The 23,904-nt window shown below is 40.4% G+C and overlaps 2 protein-coding genes across 26 annotated transcripts in view; one reads left to right on the forward strand and one right to left on the reverse strand.

The window, feature by feature from the left end:
* LOC110056852 (uncharacterized) overlaps window positions 1-23,904 on the forward strand; it is a 38,180-nt gene that overhangs the window by 3,376 nt on the left and 10,900 nt on the right. The window contains exons 4-10 of the mRNA XM_089273329.1: window positions 4,925-5,039; window positions 8,187-8,407; window positions 8,966-9,716; window positions 18,575-22,756; window positions 22,887-22,936; window positions 23,072-23,153; window positions 23,509-23,590. Of these exons, the coding sequence (XP_089129455.1) occupies window positions 4,925-5,039; window positions 8,187-8,407; window positions 8,966-9,716; window positions 18,575-22,756; window positions 22,887-22,936; window positions 23,072-23,153; window positions 23,509-23,590 (5,483 nt within the window). The remainder of the gene's footprint in view (window positions 1-4,924; window positions 5,040-8,186; window positions 8,408-8,965; window positions 9,717-18,574; window positions 22,757-22,886; window positions 22,937-23,071; window positions 23,154-23,508; window positions 23,591-23,904) is intronic.
* On the reverse strand, window positions 10,590-17,139 carry LOC149102492 (chymotrypsinogen A-like). Of its 25 annotated transcripts, XM_089274385.1 has the most exons (13): window positions 16,946-17,139; window positions 14,508-14,549; window positions 14,366-14,407; window positions 14,227-14,268; window positions 14,088-14,129; window positions 13,949-13,990; window positions 13,814-13,855; window positions 13,508-13,549; window positions 13,374-13,415; window positions 13,226-13,267; window positions 13,080-13,121; window positions 11,790-12,212; window positions 10,590-11,052 (listed from the first exon to the last, which is right to left on the reverse strand). In XM_089274385.1, exons 1-13 carry the CDS (start codon window positions 17,040-17,042, stop codon window positions 10,697-10,699), a joined length of 1,296 nt encoding a protein of 431 aa, XP_089130511.1. In that variant the 5' UTR covers window positions 17,043-17,139; the 3' UTR covers window positions 10,590-10,696. The 25 variants fall into 25 exon arrangements, with proteins under 25 accessions (XP_089130511.1, XP_089130515.1, XP_089130510.1 ...); XM_089274389.1 differs by lacking the exon at window positions 14,508-14,549; XM_089274384.1 differs by lacking the exon at window positions 16,946-17,139 and having other exon boundaries at window positions 14,508-14,682.

The raw sequence follows: 23,904 nt of genomic DNA on the forward strand, positions 1-23,904 counted from the left end.
CAGTTTGTTCTATTTTTGAGTTGGGAGGTATAACAAAACACATAATGACTGGCCCACAGAAATTTTTCCATTAAGATTTTCGCTATACCCTCCAACTAAAAACAAAGTTTCCCCTTGGGGAACATTGAGGGTTTTGGGGACATAAAAAATCTCAGTTTCCCTTGAAGCCAGTCATTAAGTGCTTAATGTTTTCTTTCAAGAACATTTTAAAAGGAAGCAAGAAGTGGTTTGGAGCACCTATCAAAATTTGGGAGTGTTTCACCCCCACTCCAAACTCCTTCAGGAACTGAATGAAAGTCAGTACTTACACATGTCCAGTGGCAAAATTCCATGAACAAAATTTTGAGAGAAACTTAAAAGCAATGAGTGCGTTATGTATACTGTACCAAGAGAAAATTAATATGCAGTTTGACTGCCAGTGAGTCTAAACCCTAACCCTCTTACACCAACCTCCATACTCCGCACCCGCTCAAAAAAATGACCCACTCCCTCCCTTCAGAGGATCCCTATGAGATATTGATAAGTATTTTAGCAAAGAAGATCATGAACAAACACAAGTGATGAAAAGATTTAAACAACAAGGAACAATTAACGAAAAATTTTAAAAACTGTGCCCGTGTACAAGCTTGGACATTTTTGTAATTTAGAAGCAGTATGAGTATAAGGCAATTAGTTCAGATGTCATGACAAAATTGTTACCAGTAAGTTGAGCCTTTTTAAAGAATCTCAAGTTCTGGGGTCTAATAATTATCAATGGTTGCCTGCTAAAAGACTCATACTGGAAAAACAATTCTCAAGAGTTTTTGCCAAAGAAGTGTCAGGTCGTTGGAGTAAAACATGAAACAGTTTTGAGTTTTTGGTTGGTCTAGTCCATCCTTGCTCTCAGCTCGTTAATGATTCTAGCTTTTATCAAATCCAGCCATTATTGAAGGATCTCTTTTAGGCTAAGCACACTTTATGGCTCAGTGATAGAGATTTAAGAGCAGCTTCGCCTAAATATCAACTACACTTGGAAATAGCGAAAAAATCGAATTTCTTCAAACTCGCCCAGAATGAAGCCCTATGGGCACTAGTTACAAAAATATCGTTTTAAGTTCGATAAATCAAAAATTATTTTTTTCCGCAATTTTTTCATTTCGATGCCCCAAATCGGCCAAAATCCATCGAAAATGAGCGGCATATTCAGAGGCTCGTAAACTCAAAAGCAAAAATCTTCATTACAAACTGATTGCACGTCGTATTTGTACTTCCTTTCTTGTCTATTTAGAGCTAAATAGATCGTGATTTGATTACAACTTAAATATTTGACGAATTTTTTAAGTTAACGACCCAAGACAGCTTTACAAGAGGTCTACATTTAGCCTATTTTCAAATGCTAAAAAGGCGTTCTGGTACACGGCTTTTCCCGAAATGACTAGTTTGGTTTGAAAGAGCATTGTTTCTTCTTCAAATTACTGAAATAAAATTTTTGGGTAAATAAAATCGTGAGCGCTGAGATAGCGAACTAAATGCAGCACTTCGTCCTGAAAACGTGACCTTTGACCCAAGCGTAACGAAACCAATTACTGCAAGAAAACCCGGAAGAAAAGCAAACGTTCCGTTATTTTGAAACAATTTCTAGTGATATCTCTCCGAAACCATGATTGCAAGAAACTATTTCCAGATATGAAATCTTGCAGGGTCAAAGACGGAGCTAAAGGGCGCATTTTGACACAATAACTTTGTTTGCTGAGAATTGAATTGCAGTCAATTCCAGTGAAATTTGCAAACTTGACGTATGTTAGCCGATACTTACCTGAATATTTATATTAATAGAAGAGTCGTCTTCTTGGATTAACCTTCAAAAGAAGCTGCATCCAGATTTGGAAACCTCTAAAAGAAGAAATGTTTAATGTTCCGTGAGCTGCCCGCTGCTATAAATTAGCTTAAATTCCATGCACATGCCGACCGCAGGTTTGTCGTAAAACTCACTTAACTCCACTGACAGTTTCCATGGGCAACCCCAAAATAAACAATCCCCAAAAATGTAAAGTGAAATTGGCTGTCTTCATGAACAGTTAGATGCTAGAGTCAAGTTCCATTGCCTTTTAAAAATGCTTGATTCTACGTTGTTCACTCAGTCGTTACTGTCACGTTCGAATACTGCGTAGTATCGGTCACGCCAAAACACTGCGGACCGTGCAGACTGAGTAAGTTTCCCATACAAAGTCTTGTACGCGTTTGTCTATTGAATCAAAAGTCAAATACTGCGCTTGTGCAGCCTGTGGATAAATGACAAACTTTCAGATATATTTAACACTATTTTGTAACTAGACCCAAAAGAAGGAGTCACAATGAAAAGCCCAAACAAGTGTCTGCAGTCTGCACGATCTCCACTGTTTTGGTGTGACCGATTGTATGATTCGCGGCATTAGAACGTGAGAGTAGTAAACAAAGTCGACGCAAACAAATAAAATCAAGCACTTTTTAAAGGTAATAGAACTTGACTCTAGCTTCTAACTGTTCATGAAGACAGCCAATTTCACTTTACATTTTTGGGGATTGTTTATTTTGGGGTTGCCCATGGAAACTGTCAGTGGAGTTCAGTTGGTTTTACGACAAACATGCGGTTGGCATGTGCATGGAATCTATAGCATCGGGTAGGTCACGGAATATTAAAAATTTCTTCTTTTTGAGGTGTCCAAATCTGGGTCCAGCTTCTTTTGAAGGTTAATCCAAGAAGACGACTCTTCTATTAATATAAATATTCAGGTAAGTATCGGCTAACATACGTCAAGTTTGCAAATTTCACTGGAATTGACTGCAATTCAATTCTCAGCAAACAAAGTTATTGTGTCAAAATGCGCCCTTTAGCTCCGTCTTTGACCCTGCAAGATTTCACATCTGGAAATAGTTTCTTGCAATCATGGTTTCGGAGAGATATCACTAGAAATTGTTTCAAAATAACGGAACGTTTGCTTTTCTTCCGGGTTTTCTTGCAGTAATTGGTTTCGTTACGCTTGGGTCAAAGGTCACGTTTTCAGGACGAAGTGCTGCATTTAGTTCGCTATCTCAGCGCTCACGATTTTATTTACCCAAAAATTTTATTTCAGTAATTTGAAGAAGAAACAATGCTCTTTCAAACCAAACTAGTCATTTCGGGAAAAGCCGTGTACCAGAACGTCTTTTTAGCATTTGAAAATAGGCTAAATGTAGACCTCTTGTAAAGCTGTCTTGGGTCGTTAACTTAAAAAATTCGTCAAATATTTAAGTTGTAATCAAATCACGATCTATTTAGCTCTAAATAGACAAGAAAGGAATTACAAATGCGACGTGCAAACAGTTTGTAATGAAGATTTTTGCTTTTGAGTTTACGAGCCTCTGAATATGCCGCTCATTTTCGATGGATTTTGGCCGATTTGGGGCATCGAAACGAAAAAATTGCGGAAAAAAATAATTTTTGATTTATCGAACTTAAAGCGATATTTTTGTAACTAGTGCCCATAGGGCTTCATTCTGGGCGAGTTTGAAGAAATTCGATTTTTTCGCTATTTCCAAGTGTAGTTGATATTTAGGCGAAGCTGCTCTTAAGCTTTTATTTTCCGCTGAAATACGTCGCGATTAGCAGAATTAACAAATGCAAGTGTAAAACAAGACGTACATGTAGGATGCAATTTATGTGAGAACTTTCAGCTTGTCTGTCATAATTGTTGTATCCACGTTCAAGTTATATTAGCACGATTATATATATAAATAAACGTGACCTGCTGGTACCAGATTTTATTGTATATTTTCTCATGGTTTCAAGTAATACGTAATGGAATAATTTTCTCCCATTTATTGAACAAAATGGTAGCGGCTTTTCAAATTGATATACAAACGTTTATCGAGGAAGCCTTTCAGTCGTAACAGCATACAGTTCTACATATGCCTGTACTTCGATTGTTTCGTCCAAAAACGTTATTCACAGTGAACAAGAATGTTATTGTTTATATTTTCGAGTTCCGTACATGTACCACGGAGATTCCACAAAGCTGATGTGAAAAAGCAAAGCTAAAATTATCATATCGAAAAAACTTCTGTCCCAGTCTTAATTGTTTTGAATATTGTAATAATTATTTGAGTAATTCATTTGAAAAATACTCATATTAGTTACTAACGTCTTGAGCGAATTCACACCTTTTTAAAAATATTCTGTAAACGCTTGTATATACAGCAATTAATCGTTTTACTGTTTGACTTCCTTGGTTTTCAACATCTGCCTTCGTGATGAACCTGTTCTGTAAGAGAGTTTTCGTAGACAGAACAAATCTCGTAAATTCAACCTTGCCGCGAAGATCTATTGGCATTCGTAAAGCTTTGAACTAAAGTGGAATCAGACCTGAATTTCACAGAATACAAATCTGTAGATTTGTAACTTTAACTTTACTTCAATTTGACTTTGACTTTATTTTCAAAAATGTTTATTAGGCGTTAAGGCGACTGCATTTTATTTAAAACATCAAGTGGAATACGCTAACATCTTGTAAAAACAGTAACCTTTTGCCAAATTCACTTATGGATAAGATTTTCATTAAAGCGCTATATATTTTTTTAGGAGTACACGTAGCTCGATATCACCAGGGGGTTTCTTTAATAAAGCTGAACAGTTTAGTTTTCTGACCTTTCCTGTTGGTAACTTAAATACTGCACTGAGAATGTGTGCTATTTACACGGCAAACTCACCTTACACACAGTGGCAAGTGACAATAAATGAAATCTTGTACCTCGTTTCAACCAGTCGCACGCCGTCAACTCCTATCTTGCGAGCAGTAAGATTCTCAATTTTCTCTAAAATGGCCTGCTCGTTGGCTTTGTTATGTTAACGTGGAACTCAGGCGAGCGACGGATGAGATGGTAGATGTAGACTGTGGAGTGCTGTTGTTTTGTTTTTGTACCTTCCTAGGGCCAAAGAACCTCGACGCTGTCTTGCTTGCTAGCGGGTGGTAGCGACGATGATATTGTAGAATGGTCGGAATCGATGGCAACTCCTCCGTTGAAGATGAAAGGACCAGCTGGAGGTAGGAGAAATCCTTTTCAAGTGTTAATGATCAGCGTTGAAACAGCCCTCCATTAGCACAACAGTGAAATTGACTCGAGAATTAACTGGCAGTTTTCGCCATCCTGTGTTTGCTCGGCACTCTGCTTATCTTGGTTTCAAACTCTCTCTCGTTATCTTCAGCTTGCCTTACCTGTGCGCCTTATCCATTCCGCTAATGACTGGAATACTTTTAACTACTTGTTGTTTCTAAAGCAGCGAATTCTTTTTGTGACCTTTTTGTTACCCCTGGCGTGTTAATTGGTGTTTATATCATCTTTTTTTGCGAGCGTAAATGCGTGTTTTTCGTCAAGGAGCTCTTCGCAAGCTGTGTACTCATCAATTATAAATACATCACTGAAAAACTAACGATTCAAGTCTATACATCTGTACATAAATAACTGTGAAATCTCGACTTTTTTTCCACTTGAAATTTTCTCGTGCTTTGTTGCCGCTTTCCACTTGCTTGGTATGTTAAATTGCGTTTCTCCCTGTACTTAACATGTGTTAATTCGTACAAAGTCGCCGCCACGCTCTGTAAGAGCTTGTGGTCATCATTCGTTTTACTTGTATACCATACATTATTGATGTGCTAAACGGTTTTGTAAGAGTACATCAAAAAGCATATTTCATTGATTGTTATCTTTGATCCTCGACAGAGTTGGTCGAAGTCGCCTTTCGGCTGATCCTTATTTTGCCCGGGGATATTTTACCTGCCTTTAATTAACTCCAAGATTCAAAAACCGATCTCAGTTTTACATCGTATGGGAACTTTGGGACAAGGGGACTCCAGGACGCGGGACTCGTTAAGTGACAGGGAAGATATAATCAACCCCAAGTAGAAGAGAGTTTGAGGTCAAGGTTAAGGAACCTTTAATTGTATCAAAACCGTACCTGCGGCTATGGGACCCCCGTGAAATCCCCCTAAGTCGTATAGCTATTCGAGGGAAGAGAGATTGAGGTCAGGGTTAAGACATCTTGAATTGTATGACAATCTTGCCTACGGCTATGGGGTCCCCGTGAGATCCCCCTAAGTCGTATAGCTATTCCAGGGAAGAGAGATTGAGGTCAGGGTTAAGACATCTTGAATTGTATGACAATCTTGCCTACGGCTATGGGGTCCCCGTGAGATCCCTCTAAGTCGTATAGATATTCGAGGAGAGCCCGTACATTTCTGATATAATTCGTGTGTATCAGGTAATAAGTTGCTAGAAATGTTCCGTTTTGTTTTGTTTTGTTAAAGTGCTGCACCTGCTACAGTAGTAAGATTAAACGGTTTTTTCTTTATCATAATCCTCCATTCCAGCTTAATTCTTTCTTGCCAGCTTATTTGAATTATTTAACATGCGTAACCCTTTCTTGAGGATTAAAAGCCGTTTAGATTAAATTATCGGGATTTCATGAGAAAATGTCGTCGGCGTTTCCAAAATTTCCTAACGGTAGTCGCACGCAATGGACTTTGGGCGCAAACAAAGCTCTCTTACTGTGTTATCGCTGTGTATGCTTTGACATTGTGAACTATCGCTCGTACAAAATGTTCAAGACTTGCGCGTTTTTCAAATGATTAAATTCACGAGAAAGACAGATTGGGAAGGGACAGGGTGAAATATCATCACAAACGAATGTCACTTAATTAACGACACCACGTCATCGAGAAAAAAACGTTGGCGTGTATTTAGTTTGTTGGAGACAAAATATCTTCAGGATTTAAGTAATTAAACATAAAGTTTTAACCAACAAGCCGCAGAGAGCGGCACGCATTATTTTTTTTCCTGGCGGTACACATTAATTAAAGCTACTTTCAGACACGACAAAGTAGTGCATATTTCAGTGTGCCATCAATCGAATGAATGTTAAGAGTTTCATTGGTGATCAATTATAACATCACACTGGAGGATACGGAAGAATCTTTCACTTACCTTGAACGCCTTATTGAGCGAATGTTGTGGTATTTTACATCGAGATCATCCTAAAGCGTTACTTTAAGTGCACTCGAACCATGAATACTCGACATATTCTTTACGGTGACTATAGAATGAGGCTTCTTCATTTCATGGAAGAGATTAGCATCTTTGCAATGTAATAAAACCTAATCCTTTACATTTCGTGGAGAGTCCTCATTGTATAGTCACCAAAAGCAAAGCAAAACAAGAAAAGGAGGGGGTGGGGGTGGAAAATAAGTGTTAGGGTTTGAGTGTCCTTGCTGTAAACCCCATATACCCTGTCAGAGTTAATTTAAACCGTCTTTACTTTGCTTCCAAGCGTTTCTGTGACCTGTTCTCTAATGTCTAATGTATAGTGTACGACAGTGTTATAGAACAAATATCGATTGAATATAGTTTTCTATTCACTGGGTACAGTTGTCGCTGGTGAAATGTGCGAATGAACAAATGTTTTCTCCTAACGTCGCCTGAAGCGTTTTGTCTCGTTTTTAATTTTTATTCATAAATCATTGCAGATCTGTAAAGAACTTTTTCCACAATGCTCTGTTGAGTTAAAAGGTTCTACCTCCTAATGAGACAATAATGCCTAGAGGCGTCCCTGGCGTAGGACCAGGTTGAGAGTGTAAGCTATAAATAGAAGATGAGTTTGATGTTGGAATTGGCCACCAGTCATTAATGTTTCTGTTAAAAAAAAAAAAAAAAAAAAAGGATAATTGCCTTGCCTTGTTCTGGTGGTCACTGACAATAGAGTAGTGGACTTGTTACTCCTAACATCTACATCTACACCTAGTTAAGTCGGTGAAAATCGTAAGATATCACACTAACTGTAAAAATCTGAGTAAAAGTAGTACAATGGGATATCAAAACTAAAACATTAAAAATAATACCATGGAACATTAATAACTATTAACTAGCCTTGCTTTAAAACTATCCACGAACGTTGTATTCACAGTGTGCTCAGGAAGAGAGTTCCGTTCATTGATTGTTCGTGGGAAGACAGAAAACTTAAATATCATTCTTTGCCCTAGGAACTACAAACTTAAAAGCGTGGCTCTTACGGGTTCTTCTTTCATTATTTGGTTTTAAGTGGGATTCTACTGTAAAATACGTCATATTGTGGGAGAGTTTATACATTTTGAGTGGGTTTTGGGTATTATTTCCATGAGCATCTCTTTCTTTGTTTCCAGACCTTCGCCGCTCCGCGGCGTCTACGAGTAATACCGACGTCGTAAAGACTGGGGAACAGATTGTGCTCCAGAATAGGTTTTGGAATGAGCACGCTACCGCTTTTTTTTCCCTACGAATTCACTGTATTTTGTGTTTTACAGATGAAGGTGATAGCGAAGAAGAAGATGCAGGAGACACGAATGAAAACGCGACAGAAGGAGAAGACCAACCTCCGTCAAGGGTGCGCTAAATGTTATCTCGTAATCTCTTTTTGAAATAATTTCATTTTTACACATGTCCTGTATTATCACAAACTTTTCGTAAGGTACAAATGACAGGCTCTGCACCAATAATTTTAGTAGGCAATAGTTGGATCATGTTTACTGTAGGTAGTCTCCACCGATATGGTAGTCGATATATTAGTCGAGAGTCGGTCGATAATCGACCGATCATATATCGGTCGACAGTCAGTCGATAGTCGGTCAACACTCGGTCGATAGTCGGTCAACACTCGGTCGATAGTCGGTCAATAGTCGGTCGATCCCAATAGTTTTGTGTCTCTCATTGAATTAGACAGGCCTGATGAATGTTCACGATATTCATAAAGACGTCTCATGCGGTGGAGTGATGTTCTATCCGAGAGCAGTCACATTCTTCTAAGCCCCTCAGTCTGTGTTGACTGAATTTATGCGGTTACAATGTTGAGCTATACCTCAGAGGCTGACTTATTTTGTAAGCTTTTACACGCACTCTGGTTACTCAAAGCCTTTCTGGTAATCAGGGCATGTTATCTTTTCAGCGTATTGCCCGAGTCCTGTTCTCTGGCTCGACCGCCAATCATTCCATGGACCCTGTAGAGCTATCCATGGACGATGCTAAAACAAATGACCTGCCTTTAGAACCACTGGAGGAAGAGGACGCTGTACGCGACCCAGCACAGACGGCAGATAATTCTTGCATAGCGGAGGAATTCTTAGTGGAGTATTCTTATCATGATGAATCTAGACGTGACGTCAAAAGTCTCTCAGAAACGTTAAATGAAGACCCTTTGATTGTTTCACCATCAGTAGAAAGGCGTTCCCAGTATAAGGTGTTCTCTCCATCATCTCCCAAGTCAAACCTGTTTCAATCGCCAGGTCCAAACACCTTTCTTTCACCCACCACTAAGACTCCATTCAAAGCCTTGGCCCAGTCCACTCCTAAACCTGTATTCAGTGAGAATCGTGACATCGTAACCACGCCCAGAATTACATCTACCAACTCAATCGGTTTTATAACAGGACTAAACGAACTGTGCGTGACAAGACATGGTGACACGAGCCTTACACGTGATACAAGTGCGCTTCCTAATTCGTCAAGCCTGTTGTGTGACAAAGTACAAGCACGAGCGGCGTGTGACATTACTCGTCACGCCACTGAAGTGGATTGCAAGCTTGAAGTTTCTGATGTCACGTTTGGTTCTCCTTCGAGGTCCTTTGAACTGGCTATGGCGCTTGAGGCAGACAAATTGGGTTCTGGAGTTGAGAAAGATTCGCGAACCTCTGGACTAGGTAGGTTGTGTTTCAAACGTCTTAAGAATGAAAAATGCTTCTCGTTTATTTTTGTCTTTCTTCTAGTGTTTTAGTTTCAGTGGTAAGTTACCATCAAAGCAATTAGTCATGTCCAATGTGCCTTTCAATTCAACTTTCACATGGAGTCTGTTACAAAAGTTTTTATTTGAGCACGAGTACAGTGTATTTCTCACAATAGGAGCAGGGCTCGAAATTGCGACTCACTGGTCGCTAATGCGACCAAAAATTGAGCACTGGCGACTAAATTTTCAGAACTGGTCGCCAGCTGGTTCATACGAGTTGGTTCATGTTCATACGAGTGTTTTATACAAAAAGGCGAATGACCCATCCTGCGAGCGTGGCTATTCTTCGGTTGTTATGAGGATGGGTGATTGGCTACGTGTTTTACATAATCATGGCAATATGTTGGTGTTTCTTTTCAACCAAGCAGGGCTGACAAAACCAAAAAAATATCCCCCCCCCCCCTCCAAAAAAAAGAATAAAAACAAATTTTAAAAAAAAAAAAGAAAAAAAATACCGCTGGAACCCGATGAAGTGATTTTTGTCAATTGTGTTGACTTTGTTTTATAACTTGACTTCATGTAATCCGGGATCTTAAATGTTTGGGAGGCGCATAAACCGTTTTTGTTGTTGTCAAATATGATTCGTTGACATAATTCGTTGTGTAGTAATCTGAACTGTAAACCTGGCGAGCGAGCGGGCTATAATCTTTCATCTCTAATTAATTTCCCACCAAATTGTGTTCTGTTCGGTTATTGGCCCATTCTTGCGATCAAACTTATGGTCCTCTTGAATGGTCTGTATTACTCACACGAAAAACAACAGCAACAACAACAAAGCGCAAACACTAAATCGGCAGATTCATCGCTTTATTGTTGTTAGTTTAACTAAAAGTATTTTCATGATTTTGTTTAATTTAACGCTAGTTTCTTTGCAAGTGATTTTTTAACACCATCGGTTTACTCGCTAATTGTATCCTCGATCCACTGTCGGAACACACTCACTCGAGCAAACACAGTGAAGTGACTCTTTGAAGAGCAGACCGTATCACCCCAGCTCACGATCCCCTGCTGTACCCACTGGCCAGCGGTGTTTCGGCAAACAAAAGGTCCTCCACTGTCACCAAAGCAGCCGCTGATCTTGGTTTTGCCGGCGTCTCCTGCACACAGCATGGCTGAAGTCACGGCGGTCTCCCCAGCACTGCTGATAGGTGATTTCATGTGCTTGGCTTGGCAGACACGATTGGACACGACCGGCATGGGAGCTTGTTGGAGTTTAATGGCTGCATCGTCGGGATGAGTCATCTGTCCCCAACCTGTATTAACAAAACAACATTCACATAGAATAAGTTCCGTTTTATTTGATTGTGTTGTGGAGGCACGGTGGCCTCATGGTTAGTTCACTCGACTCCGGATCGAGCAGTCCTACTTTGACTGTGTTCGCATTACAACTGTTCGACTGGAACTCGTTTAGTGAAGAACGTAGACATCCACCTAATGCTCGTGAACCTGATAAATTCTATGCCATTTCGTCGAATTCTCAGTTAACAGCAATTTAATGGTTAAAAATATCGGCTCGAAACTTCCAGGATCTAAAGGAGGTTTAAGCGTTTTTCAAACCGGTTCCCTACCGTGCAACTGTCAAAATCGAAGAAGAACCGAATGAATTTTGTCCGACGACTTCTTTGTTCGACAACTGGTCTATTTGAGATTCTATCTGACCAATAATCACTAAAAATTATTAGAGAGCTTACCGTAACTGATACACAGACTTCGTCGATGAAACAATGGGTTAAGTAAGTTTCTCAAAAGAATAAGCTGTCAGTTAAAAGTGTTATATTTAAAACTATCGAATAAGGGATTTTTGTTCCACTGCATTTTTCTCTCAGTTATTTAGCTGCAATTTTTTTTAATACAAGAAACTCTCAGTCTCTGCAAGTTCTCTTATTCTTAGTCGTTAAAATGAGGCAGTTCTACGCTCGCTTGTGAAGTGCAGCCTGCAGTTCTTTACTCAAGTGTATATTGACAGAGACAATAACAAGTTCATTTTTACCTGAAATGTAGCATTTGGTTCCAACTGGCACGACCTCCGACTCGTCCGGCAAACACACCGTGTTCACAAAGGAATTCTTGCTTGCTGAACGTGTCAACTGCAGCAAAGCTATGTCGTTATTGATAGCAATCGGCGAATTGTACTTAGGGTGTACTACCACTCTTTTGACGCTGAACTCCTGCTCGGTTCCCTCGGGTTTCTCTCTGTTGAGGTCCCCCATCGTCACGCTGTACACGCTGGGATCATCAGAACTTGAGACGCAGTGAGCAGCAGTCATTACCCATGTTGGTGTGATGAGCGAGCCGCCACAGATGAATCCTGAGTCTTTGGTTCTAAGCTTCGCTTGCCAGGGCCATTCACCTGGAGCAGCGTCCGTGCCACCAATCACGCGGCTTCCTGCTGCTGACGACTTGCCACACGTGGCTGTCACGTGTACAAATAGAATAATTATAACATAACTAAAGCAAAGTGCGCGCTCTGATTGGTTAATTTAGCGTCTACTATTTGCCCATGGGTGTACGCTGCTGACGTGTGTGCTAATGTTTACAAAGCAAATCTTTTGACAGACATTGTTTCCAAAGTAATGGCCGACGTCCTTCTCCCAGAAATGCGAAACTGTCTTCACAGTTGTGTGAAGATGAAACTTTATCGAGTTACTGGTGTGCAGTCGGTTTTCATGAATGAATTTTCGCGCGCTTGTTTTCTCTTGTCATGTAAGACTACATTTTTTGTGATGTAGCTCAATAAAAGGACTTCTGTTGTTCCAATGTTTCAATGTTATGTTGTAAAACAAATGGTAAACGCCGTAGCGTGTACTATTGAGTTATGGATGCACTTGGGAGGTTTGCTAAGCACTCAAGAAGCTAGAGTCGCACGAGGCGATCGCCTCGTGCGACTCTTACGCTTCTTTCGTGCTTAGCAACCTCCCGCGTGCATCCATAACTCAATAGTACAAGTTATGGCGTTTACCATTTGTTAATTAGGGAGAACATATGGGAAACTCCTACAGTTTCAGTTTTGATTCAGTTTACATGAAAATTTTCAAGTGATAAACAAAGCTCATTTCGTGTCCACAAGACCTCAGACCCCTGACAAACTTTGTGAAATACGTTGAAAACAGCTTAAAGCCGTTATCAAGCCAGAACGAAGTTTCTCTTCCAATTTTCTGTTCATGTGGATGAGATCTAAAGACGAAATCCAGCAGGTGATGATGGCTACAAATTGTCTGTTAACAACCGTAACCATCTTAGTTCAACCTTTCTGAAACAGAAAATTATTTCTTTAACTTACGTAAATTAATGTAGTCCGCTCCCACTTTCTCTGTGTCATCGCCTTTGTTGAAAAAAAGAAGAACATCAATAACGAACACTGACCAATATACAAAATCAGTCATGAAAATCTTTCCTTAACACAAAATTATATTCTCTTTAACTTACCCAAGTTGTAGTAATCCGCTCCCAAGTCCTCCGTGTAATCGTCTTTGTTAAAAAGAGAAGAAACCAGTGACCAACATATAAAACCAATCATGTACAACTTAGTTACTTAGTAGGTCAAATTAGTTAAGTCATATTCTCTTTGACGAACCTAAATTAATGAAGTCTGCTCCTAAGTCCTCTGTGTCATCGCCTTTGTGGTGAAAAGAAGAAACATGTTAGTAATACACAAAACTAGCCATTTGCTACGTTTCTTAAGACAAAGCTATATTCTCTTGAACTTACGCAAATTACTGTAATCCGCTCCCAAGTCTTCTGCGTCATCGCCTTTGTTAAAAAGAGAAGAAACCCAAAGATCAACATATAAAACCAATCATGAACCATTTTCCTTGTTCATGCTTAGCGTGCGTATATCGAGTTATGGATGCATGCGGGACGTTTGGAGAGCACGAAAGAAGCGTAAGAGTTGCTCGAGGCGATAGCCGAGAGCAACTCTAGCTTCCTGGGTGCTCTTCAAACTTTCCAAGTGCATCCATAACTCGATGTACGCTAAAAGCATGAACCAATTCTTTTATATTCTCTTTAACTTACGCAGACTATTGTAATCCGCTCCCAAGTCCTCTGTTTCATCGCCTTTGTTAAAAAGAGAAGAAACCCAAAGATGAACATAGAAAACCAATCTTGAACAATTTTCCTTAACACAAAGTTATATTCTCTTTAACGTACGCAAATTATTGTGATCTGCTCCCAAGTCCTCTGTATCATCGCCTTTGTTAAAAAGAGAAGAAACCCAAAGATCAACATGTAAAACCAATCATGAACAACTTTCCTTAACACAAAGTTATAATTATTCTCTCTAGCGTACGCAAATTATTGTAATCTGCTCGCAAGTCCCCTGTTTCATCGCCTTTGTTAAAAAGAGAAGAAACCCAAAGATCAACATGTAAAACCGGTCATGAACAATTTTCCTTAACACAAAGTTATAATTATTCTCTCTAACTTACGCAAATTATTGTAATCTGCGTGCAAGTCCCCTGTTTCATCGCCTTTGTTAAAAAGAGAAGAAACCCAAAGATCAACATGTAAAACCGGTCATGAACAATTTTCCTTAACACAAAGCTATAATTATTCTCTCTAACTTACGCAAATTATTGTAATCCGCTCCCAAGTCCTCTGTTTCATCACCTTTGTTAAAAAGAGAAGAAACCCAAAGATCAACATATAAAACCAATCATGAACAACTTTCCTTAATTAGGGACACAAAATTACAATTTCTTTAACCTACGTAACTCGAGGTAATCCACTCCCAACTCCTCAGTGTCATCGTCTAGTTGAATAAAAAAGAAACAAATGAAGCAAACTGAATGTTCAGTTCTTATAGGAACAACAGATGCACGGTGCTCACTGCTTACTGGTTGAGGAGTAACCTTTATAAAACACACCATTTTATTTTCATTAAATCAGTAAATTTATGTAGCCCGCTCTCATCTCCTTTGTGTCATTGCCTTTGTTGTATATATACAAACATGCTGGTAAAAACCAGTCATAAGCAACATTATGAGATACTAGCGTGGTTTTTTAAATCAATTGATTAAATAATATTAGTGGTAACAGAATTAGGCGTGGAGAACCAATCGAGAATTTGTCATAGACACGATTATGTTTCACATGTAAATCTTGCAGTCTTTTTTTCTTCTGTCATATTTCCATTTAGGGGAAACTGAAAGTTCAATTCCTACTGCAACACTAGCATTTTAACTCTTTTCGTAGGCATGATATAAATTGAGACAGGAATGCTTAGACGTTTTATTCAGTGATTGTGTCAGTTTTCAACTCCCATTGTCTCCGAATTAAAACACCTGCAGTGTAACGTATAAACCTAAGGACTGTTTTTCTTCAAATTAACCAGAACGTATCTTCTACACCCCAGTGTTGTCAAAGCAAATTAGTTGCACAGGAAAATTTTACTGAATTTCTTTAGATTTGGCTGGAACGTTTGTTTCTTTTCTTTTTGCGGAGAACTCTTATGCGAAAATTGTTCCACGCAAAAATTTAAACCACGATGCCTCTTGCGAGCTAGGGTTTAAAAAATATATACATTGGCGCAAACAGAAGGCATTGAGCAATTATTTAAACGTGCCACTTTGCGAATGGATCTGGAATACATTAGCCTGAATATGCATTTTAGGCCCTGTCCACACTTATCCGGATATTCTTGAATCCGCAACTTTTTCTTTCCGGATTCAAAAATTTCCCCGTCCACACGTAGCGTATTCAAATCGAGTTCGCCTGTCCACACGCATTCGATGGCATCCGGATTCACTCAAGAGAAACTAGGCCTACACGTTGTGCCGCCATATTGGTTTATTGTTCGGTAAGAGACTGGACGCGATTTTGCTACGTCATCGGATTTGAAACTATTCGGATTCACCGTCCACACGTTATCGGATTCGTTGCGGATTTATTTTTTTCCAGTCTGGAGAGCGGATTCAAAAATATCTGGATTCGCTGCCTAATTCGCCGGATGCGTGTGGACGGAGGCCGTATCCGGAAAGAAAAAGTTGCGGATTCAAAAATATCCGGATACGTGTGAACGGGGCCTTATTTTATCCAAACATTAACCTTCCTTATGCCTGTTTGGTTTCTTGTTGCCTAGTTGGTATTTTTCTATTTCGAAAACCGGCTTCAGTTGGAATTTCCTCTACTTTGGCTTTAATTTGTTCTACAACATTAATTATATATCGGAGAATACACTGTTTTACTGTGCGAGAGTAAATTTCTCTTTGTTAAAATAGTCCTCAACTCCGCCAGAATTGTTAGAATTACATTTATGTCGAATTGGAAATATCCAATAGGCGATTTCATCGCCTGTATAATTTCTTTGTTCTAAGAGAAGTATGTTTTCACGATATGTGTCAATAGGTGTTCTCAGAAACCCTGCCAGACTTACGGAGAGCAGTCCTTTGTTTATCTGACAACAAGACAAACAGGTGCATAGGACCCCTCACTTGTGATAAGCGGGCCTTGAAAATCATTTTAATTCAACACATGCAGATGTCGCTCAATGAGAAAGTGTTCCAGTCTGATAATGAAAACCATTCAAATTCAAATTTTGAAGGCTTCGAAGACGACGCGAAAGTGCAAACTTAAGTTCACAAACAAAAGGCGTGTCTTTCAACTAGTATTTCAGTGATACCGCAAGAATAACCATTGAAATTTTATTCACCCCGTTCTTATATTTCTTAACGTATTTTGATAAGTTTCTTGCCAGTTAATTTTTTTTTGAAGTCAGACGAATTAACAAAGTGTTCTTGGTTGCGTGTACGTTAATTGCAGTAATTGTGGCTTAATCAGTTGGTGCATCTTAAATAGTTTATGTTTAGTATATTAAGCAGCATTATCGTGTCGAATATTCTAAGACAGTCGACTTTCGGCACCTAAAAAATTGAACAATTCATTTTCTTAGGCTATCACTGTCTCCTCGGCAGTTTCCCATAAAACCGATAGCTTTCGGTTGTTTAATTTCCAAATTTATTGTAACATTCAATATTGCCGATATGAATCCGAATATAAGAATTTTACAGAGAAGGTGTTTTAAAAAGGAATCGCTTTATGCTTAGGAACTTCAACTAAGCCCACCATTTGTTAACAAATTCAAAATTCTGCTCAGACATTGGTCACGCGATGTTTTGTGAGATCTGCTAAAAACCTTTCAAGTCTTACCTTTTTCCGGTAAAATACTGTAACTGCGACTTTCAACACACAGCGTTAACGACAGCACTGCTAAAAACAGAATCGAGAACGACTTTAAAGGCCCCATCTTTCTCCTGGTGGTTCTGTTCCTTGCACAAAGGAGCTGTGTTTTAAACCATAACCTCAGTAACCATCTGGCCTGGCTCCCGACTTTATGATCAGGCGTGTTTAGAATATTAAATACGCAGTAGACCGGATGGAGCCAATACAAGAAAAGGAAATTTTACCATTAAACCCTGATTGGCCGCGTTTAAGTAGCAAACAGAAACATGTTTAATATTTGTCAAAAATGGTCATTGAAAACCTTAAACATGCGTTTTAGGTATAGAAGAAAACGGGTGCCTCTGTGGTTTCTATAATAAACTTTTGTACTGAAGTTGTTTAAGTATCTGTTTGTTCTTCTCCAAACATATCAACCTCTAAACCCGGAAACTAAACTCCAAGAGCTAATCATTCAAACGAAGTTTACACCGCGTCGCTGTGTACGTGAACTGCGTTCGTCGATGTTATGATTTTATTATATAAAAGCTAGAGGTAGACCGAGTGGTAGCAAATTGTTAAAAGCGATATCCCACATGTGTGATATCATTTTTGATAATATTTTTGTCTCTTTAACAGCATTTAAATTCGTTGGTGTATTATCACATCTTCGGTTATCTTCGGAAGTCTTTGTAAAATGTTTGAAAACGTTCGTCTGGCCTTCGGACAAATTTTGAAGTATCTTCGGAAATCTTCGGAAAGTGGTCGGAAATCTTCGGAAAATCGCCGAAAACGTCGTTTTGCGAATTCTAAACAAACACGCAGCGTTTTCTTCTCTGGTGCGTCTTCCAGACACAAGTTTCTTCGTTCATCCATTAGTTTTTCTTCCTCATAAGAGATCCTCGCAGCTTTGTCCTTTCGAAAGGCGATGTAATACCGGTACAAAGGATATCCTTCCCGATACACTGGAGCATTGTTTGGCGTGTAGTTGTTCACCAAGCGACCAGAAACTGCCTTTATGTGCGTGCGTCCGACTGAACCCAGATGAGTTTCACAGATGCTGACCGGGGAATCCCATGAGATAGCCGAAGCTGATACTCCTGCCAGCTCAAAAATGAATAGGAAGTAGAATTAAAAAAGTGAAGTTAGCTATAACGTTCTCACCAACCAAGTTGGTGTTTATAACTTGACGTTTTACCAAAAGGTTTGCAGGCTAGTAACATGTGCCAAGCAAGAGGACTTGTTCGCACAGAGGCAAATTTTCATTCACAAATCATTTTAGATATCAGTTTACAAGATGTGACGGGATTGCAATCTGTCAATGTGGGTGCTTTTTTTTATAAAAACATGTCCTGCGGAAGGGTCATCGTCTCCCTAGCCTCCTACTCATGTGTCGTCATGCATTTTGTTCCTTTGGAGGGGGGAGAGAGAGAGGCTATCGTCCCCCGGGGGGGGGGGGTGACTCCCATATAAAAGGGACGGGGGTCCTCGTCGGAAATTTTGAAAAGAACCCCAGAAGCTTATTTTGTGCTGGGCCGAAATGGCACAAAATACCGTGACTGAGCTGCTTTAACCTAGCAAAAAGTACGAGAAAATTATCGACCCTTGTTTTTCTTGCAGGTTCGTCGCTTTCCGTCAGTTTGAATGCCCAGTCATCGCGCGTTGATCAGGTGATACTAAATACCTCTAGTCAACCAACTGAAGACCTTCAACAAGGCATTCAAACCCCACCAAACGAAATCAACCTCTCTGAAGAAGCCAATAAAAAGACAAGCTCAAACTCTGCCGAGTCCACCACTCGGTCAGCGGATGATCACGGCAACCTCGTTAGGAGGAGGTCGTTTTGTAAAGTTCCCGGATTACGGCGATCAGTTGGAACGAAACGATTTTCATATCCGACTGCTAGTCAAGTGTCAAAACAAGATACAGGCAAGCGTATAAATAATATTACTACAACTGCTGACGTTTCCCGAGTTGTCAAGGAAAGGAAATCTACCGCTGAAGAAGGAAAAGGGAATATTGACCACTGCGCTACGATTGACACGAGTAGTCCCAAGGGTGGAGAGGGTGAGTTGCCAATGTCCACGAGGCTTAAGTCGGACGAGATGAGAACGTTCTGTGAAAGTAAGAGAGATGTAAATACGTTGTTGTCCACAGTGAACCACATCCCAAAAGACGACGTCCTTTTTGATATGGATGCACTCAGTCAGTTTCCTGTGGAATGTATTTGTTCTCCCCCATCTTTAAACTCTTTGAATGGTTATATCGCAACATCGACAGTACAGCAGCAAGTCTTGTCTTCGGGGAGTATCGAAGATTTGCGGAAAAGAACTGACAACATTACACAAGAAATCGATGCATCGATAAAGTGTAAAGCGGAGGACATGAAGATACAAAGTGCTGTAGTGCACAGTGATGAAAAAACCTTGAAAAACAGAAGTCACCAAGGGGAAAGCGACGTGATTGAAAGTCCAGGTTCCTGTGTTAACTTTCAAAAGGACGCGCCGGCCTTGCGTTCTGAATGGAAGACGGGATTTCACAGTGCGGGAGGAACGCAAATTGAGATATCGGACAAAGCTCTCAATTGTCCTCACGCTTTGTTGGAGGAGTTGGATCTACCTACGGTAAGCTTAACTTCACAGGAGCAAAGGCCAACAGCGGACGAGGTGGTTGATGAAGATATTTTCCGTGAAGGGGCTGACTTAACTAAGGGTGTGAAAACAGAAATAGCACAACCAGAAATGGCACAAGAAAACCTTGATGGAGTTTCTGCAGCTGTCCAGCCGATATTTGGTCCAGTAATTGAAAGATATTCGCCCGAAATAGAAGGGAACGTTAATGAGGTTAAGGAACAAGTGGCGGCTCACAAATTTAATACAAAAACAGATAATACATCCCGCTTTGAGAAACAACGGTCATCTGTGTTGACGGGATTTTGTGGTTTTTCTACGGCAAGTGGGAAACAAGTTCACATATCTGAATCAGCAATGAAACAAGCGAGAAAAACTTTGAGCGAAATAGACGCTGAGTTGGATGTTGGCGATAGTGGCCAGACTGTGAAGGTTACAAGAGAGAAAGAACGATCTTACAGTATTAGCAACAAGCAAAGAGCCTCAGGAAATGGGCTGAGAGAGGCTGACTCTGAAGGACCACGTTACGGGACATCACAACTGAAAGATATGCCACAGCCAGACGAGCTAAATTTGGATGCATCTGGGAAAAATGCTTTGGCAATAAAAGAGGAAATTGAGGAGATGGCTTTACAAAACGCTGAGCAATCAGTGAATGAGTTGAAATGTAAACAGAGTGAAATCGTAAATGACTCTTTACTTGAGGATTTGTTGAATGACTGTAAACGACAAAGGCGAGATTCATTGGTCACCATTTGCGAGGAAAGCGAAGGAATCGAGGAACATCATGAAGGAATTCTCACAAACACAGAAGAGTTCTCTGACCTGACGCGCGGGCGATCAGATCACGAAAGATCCTCACAATACCAGGAGAACATTACGACCGAATATTGTAGAAGTACAACTCCAAATCCAGAAAAGCCTTGTGCATTGTTTAAGACTGCAAGTGGCAATCCCGTCCCTGTATCGGAGGCAGCTCTGAGCAAGGCAAAAAGTACTTGGAATAAAATCGACCGGGAGTTGGCCTTCGAGGGAGCTTATAAGCCACGACACAAGAATGTGGAAAGTCGTAACAGTTTCCACGCAGTTCCAGCTGGAGATGTTGACGTTTCACCGCGTTCTTTGCGCATTGCAAAAGACTCCAGGAGACAGACGGGAGATAAAATGATCGACGAGAGTAACGACGTTTTGAACACTTTGGAAGGTAAAGTGAATAACATTGATCACGATTTTGTTTCTGAAGACGAGAACAAGTCATGGACTCATTCCGCAAGTTCATGTTGGTTTAAAACCGCAAATAGTGAAAGTGGAGAGCTTTCTGAAGCTAGTTTTGCCACGTTTTCTGGTTTTCAGACAGCCGGGGGAAAGAAGGTAACTTTATCCGAGGAAGCCTTGAGACGAGGCAGCGACATAATGAGACGAATCACGGCGGATCCCTCAGAAGGGCTGCAAGAAACTATTGATTGCCACTCGGCCAATGAAAAGCACCACTGTGTTTCCAAAGATGCCGAGGACTCTTTACCGACAGAAGCGCAGGTAATGCCAAGCGAGGACAAACCTGGAACAAACACGACCAACCTGATAAGTTTTTCTGGTTTTCAAACTGCCGCAGGTAAAAGCGCAACCCTGTCCAAAGAAGTATTAGAAAAAGGGGCGGCCATAATGCAAATGATTGACAAATCCCTCGAACAGAACAAGGGCACCAGCATATCTAACTCACCCAGCGCATCTGTTTTTTCTGGTTTCCAAACTGCTGGTGGACAGAACGTTAAACTGTGCAGAGAATCTTTGGAAAAAGGAGCTGCGATAATGCAACAGATTGACAGATCTCTTCAGGAAAACAGTGCAGAGCACTCACATAATGCAACTAGTTTTTCTGGTTTTCAGACTGCTAGTGGACAGAGCGTAAAATTGTCGAAAGAATCAATGATAAAAGGAGCTGCCATAATGCAACAGATTGACAGATCCCTCCAGGAAAATAGTGCAGAACACACACGTAGTACAAGTAGTTTTTCTGGCTTCCAAACCGCTAGTGGACAGAGCGTGAAACTGTCTGAAGAATCAATGATAAAAGGAGCTGCCATAATGCAGCAGATTGACAGATCCGTCCAGGAAAACAGTGTAGAGCACCCACGTAGTGCGACTAGTTTTACTGGTTTCCAAACTGCTAGTGGACAGAGCGTGAAAGTGTCGAAAGAATCAATGAAAAGAGGAGCTGCCATAATGCAGCAGATTGACAGATCCCTTCAAGATAAATGGGACAACAGTGTGTCTGCAACTAGTTTTACTGGTTTCCAAACAGCTAGTGGACAAAGCGTTGAACTGTCTAAGGAATCAATGGAAAAAGGAGCGACAATAATGCAGCAGATTGACAGATCCCTTCAAGATAAATGGGACAACAGTGTGTCTGCAACTAGTTTTACTGGTTTCCAAACAGCTAGTGGACAGAGCGTTGAACTGTCTAAAGAATCAATGGAAAAAGGAGCTGCCATTATGCAAGAGATTGACAGATCCCTCCAGGAAAACAAACACAGCAGCGCATCTGCCACAGGTTTTTCTAAAACCAAACCAAGTTCAACCAGTTTTTCAGAATTTTCTGGTTTTCAAACAGCAGGTGGTAAAATGGTGGAAATTTCGGAATCAGCGCTCGCAAAAGCGAAAAAGAAAATGGCTGACATTGACAGGGAACTGCGGGCAACTAACACGGAGACTGTAGCTACATCTCTGGATGCGTCAAGAAAGGCAAGGGAAGAATTGAGCATCATTGAACAAGAGACTGGAAATTACGGCGGGACGTTTGGCGGTTTTTTCACCGCTGGAGGTCAAAGAGTTTCGGTATCAGAGCAGGCACTCTCTAAAGCTAAAGCATTTTTACAGGAGGCGGACAGTGCATTTATCGACTCCAAAACAAAAGATGCAGAAGCTTCTGTACGTGAACATGTGGTTGCTACAGAGGTGCATGGTAGGACTATGTCCGCACCAGGTAGAAGCTGCTCTGTTGAACACGATGAGGCGGTATCCCGCGAGGTTCTAGAGAGTTCTGAAGCACTCCTGGCTTATGAATCAGTTATGGACGCCTCAGATGCATCAGGTAACTTGCACGATGGGATTACTGTTGGATGCAGCTCCTTCAACACGCCAGAAGGTTCATTTATAGCAGGAAGGGACAAAGGTAACTATCTGATAAAGATTAACGATCCTATAGTGTACTTCATGAATGGTGCATCTTAACAGCCCCTACCATAGTACATGTATTTAGTGCAGATTTGGTAACTGTCTTCTTTTTTTTCACGAATCAAAAGGGCCTGCACGGGCTTCTGACCATGACTTTCCAAGACGTTGCTCGACACCAGTAAGTAGCCTATTTAGTAACTGTAAATATAATGTACTCCCTAATATTAACTTATCCTAGACTAGTTCGTGTTTGTCATATCGATCTGATGTGAAATTTGATGCTTTTGTGTCATTATTCTTTCAATTCTTTTAGTTGCGATGTAGTGAAGACATGTTCAACTCAAGTCACAGAGAGACACGTGATGGGATGAAGCCTTGTACATCCACTCCATCAGGTAAACTTCATCTACATCAGTTGTATCTCACTATACATGTACATATAGATCCCCGGGTAAGCCTCATAATTTACATTTCGTTTATTATCAACACGTTTGAAATCACTTTCCTAAGCATTTATTATGTTGGCCTTTCTCACTAAAATTGTCCTTGAAATGTTTAAAATCGTCCAACTCGGGGTGTTGAAAAGCGCTATTAATCTCGTGAGAGGTTCTGTACTTAAGTTTCTCGGTGTTACTCTCCAAAAATGGTCTCGCTATTTTGGTGAGTGTCAGATATATCTGTTTGACACAGCTTTCTCTTGTCTTGTGTCTTCGTGACGTTTTCTGATTTCTGGTTTCTTTTCCTTATTAGGTGTGTTGCATGATCGGCGAGCACGGTTCCATGCTCCTCTCCGGGCACACCTGACGACTGTGGAGAGCTCGTATTCGCCAAGGTAACACTATTTAATTCTGCCTGTATTACGAGAGTTTTACTCGTTTTTTGAAAGTTTGCGTCTTTGGGGAAGTCAAAAAGAGTGTCCGTTGATGTAATCAAAAGACCATTTGCATCATTTTGCCGTGTTTTTGTACGTCATACTTTTCTCTGGCAGAGCGCCTCTCGATCCAGGTGAATAAGCCTCTACTTGTAAGTCGCACCTATTCGATTCAAAAGATGAGAACCAGGATCAAGACTGGTCTGCTGAGCTAGTTGACCCCAGAAGACGCTTGAGGTGATTCCCTAGTAAAAGAACCCGCTGTAGATTTCCGT

This window comes from Orbicella faveolata, unplaced genomic scaffold (genome assembly GCF_042242905.1).
Source record: "Orbicella faveolata isolate gen_17 unplaced genomic scaffold, um_ofav_v1 contig_35, whole genome shotgun sequence".
Lineage (NCBI taxonomy): Eukaryota > Metazoa > Cnidaria > Anthozoa > Scleractinia > Merulinidae > Orbicella > Orbicella faveolata.

Bases quoted from the DNA above. Each gene is read 5' to 3' on its own strand.
- LOC149102492 (XM_089274384.1), bottom strand. From the start codon at position 14,667: ATGGTGTGTTTTATAAAGGTTACTCCTCAACCAGTAAGCAGTGAGCAC. The intron at 14,130-14,226 runs GTAAGTTAGAGA...TTTTTAACAAAG, and splicing joins CGCAGATTACAATAATTTGC to GCGATGAAACAGGGGACTTG. The intron at 13,122-13,225 runs GTAAGTTAAAGA...TTTTCAACAAAG, and splicing joins AGCGGATTACTACAACTTGG to GCGATGACACAGAGAAAGTG.